Source organism: Larus michahellis, chromosome 1, assembly GCF_964199755.1.
Source record: "Larus michahellis chromosome 1, bLarMic1.1, whole genome shotgun sequence".
NCBI lineage: Eukaryota > Metazoa > Chordata > Aves > Charadriiformes > Laridae > Larus > Larus michahellis.
In genome coordinates, this window is record NC_133896.1 from 40,348,273 (window position 1) to 40,354,272 (window position 6,000).

General features: G+C 40.8%; 1 protein-coding gene across 3 annotated transcripts in view; it reads left to right on the forward strand.

The window, feature by feature from the left end:
• LGR5 (leucine rich repeat containing G protein-coupled receptor 5) overlaps positions 1-4,341 on the forward strand; it is a 94,700-nt gene extending 90,359 nt beyond the window's left edge. For all 3 annotated transcript variants that reach the window (XM_074573255.1, XM_074573266.1, XM_074573276.1), the window contains 2 exons: positions 794-877; positions 2,689-4,341. In XM_074573255.1, the coding sequence (XP_074429356.1) occupies positions 794-877; positions 2,689-3,779 (1,175 nt within the window). In that variant the 3' untranslated portion in view covers positions 3,780-4,341. The remainder of the gene's footprint in view (positions 1-793; positions 878-2,688) is intronic.
• Positions 4,342-6,000: the final 1,659 nt, after the last annotated feature.

Here is a 6,000-nt window from a genome sequence, read left to right on the forward strand (position 1 = left end):
TCAGCACAGGAAAGACCTGTTGGAGTGGGTCCAGAAGAGGGCCACAAAAAAGATCAGAGGAACGGAGCACCTGTCCTGTGAAGACGAGAGAGCTGGGGTTGCTCAGCCTGGAGAAGAGAAGGTTCTGGGGAGACCTTATTGCGGCCTTTCAGTACTTAAAGGGGGCCTATAGGAAAGACAGGGACAAACTTTTTAGCAGGGCCTGTTGCGATAGGACAAGGGGTAATGGCTTTAAACTAAAAGAAGGAAGATTCAGACTAGATATGAGGAAGACATTTTTTACAATAAGGGTGGTGAAACATTGGAACAGGTTGCCCAGAGAGGTGGTAGGTGCCCCATCCCTGGAAACATTCAAGGTCAGGCTGGATGGGGCTCTGAGCAACCTGATGTCTCTGCTCATTGCAGGGGGGTTGGACTGGATGACCTTTAAAGGTGCCTTCCAACCCAAACTATTCTATGATTCTATGATTTTTTTCTATGAATTCTTAGTAGCCTGGCACAACAGCAGAATTCATATTTTAAAATCCTTCCTTGCAGTTGTCACACTGCAAATTACGTAATGGAGAATGTACCTGTAAGTGATTAGTTTCAAAGAAGTGGTGGTACCAACTTTTTAAAGAATCCTGAGTACAGTAATTCAAAACCTAGTAGACATACGTCTGCTTCTGCTCACAGTTTGGCAGGCAAAGGGACAAGTCCAGGCCTTTAATGCCACAGGTGTTTTTGCAATTTGTACTAAAAGAAGTTCTCCTTAAAATTGCAGTATCAAATCTGTGTATTTTCTCCCCCACAGATGAGCGTGACTTTGAAGATTTTTTTCTTGACTTCGAAGAAGATTTGAAAGCTCATCATTCAGTGCAATGCTCACCTTCTCCAGGTAGGAAACTGCCAGACAGATGGGAATCCAAGCACAGTATTACCAGATAGTCTAGATGCAGAACAAACTCTGAATCTGATACTAGGACAGTAACATGATGTTTTGCAATAATTTGATGAGATTAATACAAATACAATGCGCAATAATATAAAATTTTACATTGAAGTCCAGCAAACTATTCAGCTACTAAATTCATTTCGGAGTGTAGCAAAAGTTTTACCCAGTCCTCAGGCGGATCCTCACTCCGGGCCCCTTTTCACAGGAATTGATTCCCGTATCAAGGGAATGAGAGAGCAAAGACTGTGTTCTACCAATACACAGATGATAAAGGGGAGCAGAATCTTTGCTCGCTCAGTCTTTTGCAAAGCTAAAAGTAATTCTTCTGAACGTCACTGAATTATTTTACACTTTAGCTTCTTGAACAGCATACAAGTTATTCAATGTGTAGGAAATACCAAACACTACTGTACTGATGTACGCAGTCCATCGCAAAGGACGCCCAGCACTGTCATTTTCTTTATAGAATAGTGCATCCCTGGCTTCACAGTGTGGCAGGAAGGAAAAAGAAATAGACTGATTGAATTGCAAAGCTACAGGCCATCAATGCCACTGAAAGTTTCCTTAAAGGCAAGGAAAGAAATATGTCTTTGGGAGGTCGCGTCTAGCTTTAGCAGCCATGGTCATAAGTTTTGCTTGCTTGATTCAGCAAACATTTTCCCTAGCCGTTCTTTCATTGTGAAACACGAACAAAAAAAACCAAGTGACAACTAGTACTTCAACACTCATTCCAAGACAAGATTCTTATTTGTAACAGCAAATAATAATAGATTTTTAAAAGTTATGTAAAGAGGAATAGAAAAGGCAGGAAGCTAAAGAATTTAGAACCATTTGACCATGTTCTCCTGTGGCCTAAATATAACTACTGAGTTCACAAAAACGTGGCTGTCTTCAAAGTCAGTTATCACCAGACCCAAGAGAAAATTTAGATTCCTTGTTGATCTTTCAAATGTTATCTTAGAAAAACTTTCAAACTGACACAATAGATGCTTATGCCTACTTGATGGCAACAGCTGTAGTGATATGGAGTGCATTTCAGCTGTGGGGTTTGTGTCTTCATGGAGAAGCACAGACCACTGCGAAGGACTTGCTTTGAGAGTGCGTAGCTAGCTTGTACCAAGATAAATAATGTTTCTTAGACTGCAGAGCATTCAGCTTCAACCACACAGCATGTGCACCTCAGTTGTATGAGAATACACTGCAGGCTTCAATCATAATGACCTGACTTCACCCACAGGTCATCAGAAGCCCCTCCAAAAAGGCAGCACTTCCAAACACAAAGACAGCCTCAGTTTTCTTGGACCGTGTTACAGGGTAGCCAAAGTGCATCTGTCCATGTTCATTACAACACACTGCACCAGGACTCATTGGCAACCTATCCTAGTTTAATGAGATGTACCTTTTTCAGCTTTTTTCACACACTGATAAACATCACAGCATTTCTTGAAACTACAGACTGGACATTCACATTGCACTTGGACTGCTAGGCAGGAAAAGAAACCCATAGACTATTCGGGTTGAGGGACAAAAACTCATGTGCACCAGTAACGCCACATGCATATGAGCAGCATGTTATCAAGGTCTTGGATTACTCCAAAGGAAGACCAAATTTCGAGCTCCCCTTTGGGACTGAAAGTCACTGCTTGGCTGTGCTGAGAACCTGCAAGGAGCATGAAATTTCGTGTCTTAGAAAGCACAGAATTGTTTTTTCATTTACATGGGTTTCTCTTGTCCTTTTTATTTTGTCATTTCAGGTCCCTTCAAACCATGTGACCATCTGTTTGGTAGCTGGCTGATCAGAATTGGAGTGTGGACCATAGTGGGTTTGACCTTTATTTGCAATGGACTGGTGTCTGCTACAGTTTTCCGATCTCCGTTGTATATGTCCTCCATAAAACTTTTGATCGGTTTAATAGCTATTGTGAATGCCTTGATGGGTCTGGCCAGCGGAGTACTGGCTAGTGTGGATGCATCAACTTTTGGTAGCTTTGCTCAGTACGGAGCACAGTGGGAAAGTGGAACTGGTTGCCAAATAACTGGCCTTCTTTCCATTTTTGCTTCAGAGGCTTCCATTTTCCTGCTGACCCTAGCTGCACTTGAACGTGCATTCTCTGTAAAGCATGCTACAAAGTTTGAAACAAAATACTCCGTTGCTAGTGTAAAAATTGCCATTTTCTTTTGCTTTGTGTTGGCACTAATCATTGCAGTGATACCGCTCCTCACTGGGAGTGAGTATGGGGTTTCTCCACTTTGTTTACCACTACCATTTGGGGAACCCACTGCCATGGGCTACATGGTCGCGCTGGTGTTGCTGAACTCCCTTTGCTTCTTGGTAATGACTATTGCTTACACAAAGCTCTACTGTAGTTTAGAAAAGGGAGAACTGGACAACATTTGGGATTGCTCTATGGTCAAACATATAGCCTTGCTACTTTTTACTAATTGCATTCTTTATTGCCCTGTCGCCTTCTTATCTTTTTCTTCCTTACTAAACCTCACTTTTATCAGCCCAGAAGTGATTAAGTCAATACTGCTAGTGATTGTCCCACTGCCTGCCTGTCTAAACCCACTCCTTTATATACTTTTCAATCCACACTTTAAGGAGGACTTGGGAAGTCTGCGAAAGCAAACTTTGTTATGGAGGAGATCAAAACATGCTAGTCTGATCTCTGTGAATTCAGAAGACATAGAAAAACAATCTTGTGACTCAACACAAGCATTGGTAACCTTCACAAGTGCCAGCATATCATATGACATGCCTGCCAGCAACTCACTAATGCCATCGTCTTATCAAATGACAGAAAGCTGCAACCTTTCATCGGTCGCATTTGTTCCATGTCACTAGTTTCAGTGGCAGTACAGAAAATATCTATGTTTACAAATTTTTTAATCCTGAAAGTAAGTATGGGTGTGTGTATACAAGCTAGAGAGTGCCTCTGAATTATTGTTACACACATCAGAAAACAGACAGTGACAAAATTTGCAGCAGGCTGAATATCCAATACTTGAGCCTTCTCAGCCTGCTTCCGAAACGCTGAGATGAAGAGAGAAACTGAAAGCTGCTGCAGTTTGTGCAGCTGTATCAGCTGCTCTCTTTCGAAGTAGCACCACTCAGAAAGGGCATCAGTTGGTCAAGTGCAAAAATGCCATGTTAAATTGGTAAGCTTTTTTTTCAAAGCGTCACCTGGTACAGTTTGTTTTCAGGGGTTGGGGTTTTTTCCCATTTATTGTAATTTGGTTTTAATAATAGTTTTTCAGTGCCATGATTGTTTCTATAAGCATCTGTGTATGGCCCTCATTCAGCAAGGTATCTAAATGGAAGAGTAGTCCTGGTGAAGTTCTGAAAGTTTCTGCAGAATAGACTTTGATGAAGTTCCATGTTTGATAAAGCTGATTTAATAGTTTAACTGGCAATGGGTTTGGTTTTTAGAAGTCATTTGTTTTGACAAAGCATTTTTAATTGTCAGATAAATCTACAGAATTAACATGGTGTGAAAGAAGTTGATCAAGATGCTGCTAAGCGCTTAAAATGTAATTGTAAATGGTAAGCCATTGTCACATGGATATTTTTCTGGTGAGGTTCTGCACGGTTTGGTCCTGAATTGCTACCATGCCAGTAGAATTACTCCCAGAATTACTGCTGATAAAATTGGCAGATGACTCATAGAATATGAGGGTGGAAAATACTACACAGAAAGTCATTAGTACAGAAAGACTGGCATGCTGAGGGCAACTAAAGGACACTGAAGACGGCTCACGTAGAAACATTCATTTAAGGTCATTTGTCTAGGAACAAAAACTGTAGTCCTGCTCATGGCATGATCTCAGTCCTGTGAAACAGTGATTCTAGAAAGCCTCTAGTTCATGGTCACTAGTCCATTGAAGATTTAGAGGCCACTGTGTCCTCTTAGCTAAGGATAGCCAAAATCCTTAGCGAAGGCAATAATAAGTAGGAGTGAAGAGGTTGTTCTTAGCGCTGTTGCAAGCACTACTGGGATATTTCAAACAGTTCTTGCATTCACAAGCTGAAAAGAAATAATGAAATTGAAAAAGATATGAATATCATAAAGCGGCTTAAGAAAGAAGTGATTTGATCCCACTTTATAAGTAGCTACTTCTGGGAAACAGAAGTTTGAGAGCAGAGGACCACTCAGTCAAGAGGAGAAGAGGCTGGTAAGATGGACTGGAAGTTGGCATTAGGGATGTGCAGCATAGAAATAAAGGTCCAAACTGTTGACAGTGATGTTTATTAGTGAGTGGAATTATCTGGCACCAAAAAGTCTAAATTCAAATTGGATATTTTGCCAAAAAAAGTTTTGGAGCAGCTATTGGAATTCAGGGACTTCTGATGGCTTTAGTTTAGGAAAAGGTTAGATTAGATTAACACAGAATTCCTCTCTGGCTTTAAATGTGTTAATAATACTTTGCTGAATCAAGGCATGTATGTTTACACATCAGAAGCATCCCAGTTAGAGAGAAGAGATTTCAGGTCTTTGCCAAGTCTACTGTCAAAATATCTCAGACAGCAGAGTCACCTTCACTTCCCTAGAATATCAGTCTTTTACCTTGGCCAAGCCATCAGGGAATATTCCAGTATTCTTTTCCCAGAGCTGGCACCTTTCGCTCAATTGAGCTGATCATTTAAGACACAGAAGTGCAAAAATTTACTTTCTTTAGTTGTTAAAAATAGCTCCCTGAGGAGTAACATTTAACAGCCCAGTACTCACTACTCAGTTAATGGCCGCTCAACCTCCAGGTGAATGAGACTAATTTTTTAACATTACCAAGGTTAGGCTAGCCCAGTAATTAAGGTAATCAGTTACAGATGATCTCTGTTGTTCATCAGTTACTGAATCTACAACTTCCTGGGACTCAAGGGATGGATTTTCACAATGAAGAATTTGTTGCCAACAATGGATATGCCTTGATTTTCTTGTCCATTCGCACTGGCATATTTTCAGTCTTGCAATTACAGATGGCATCAGTTGACTTTGGCTGACATGTGCATCCTTCAGGAAAAAAAAAAAATGAACCGATGCCGAAATTATGTATGATAAAGTCAGCTG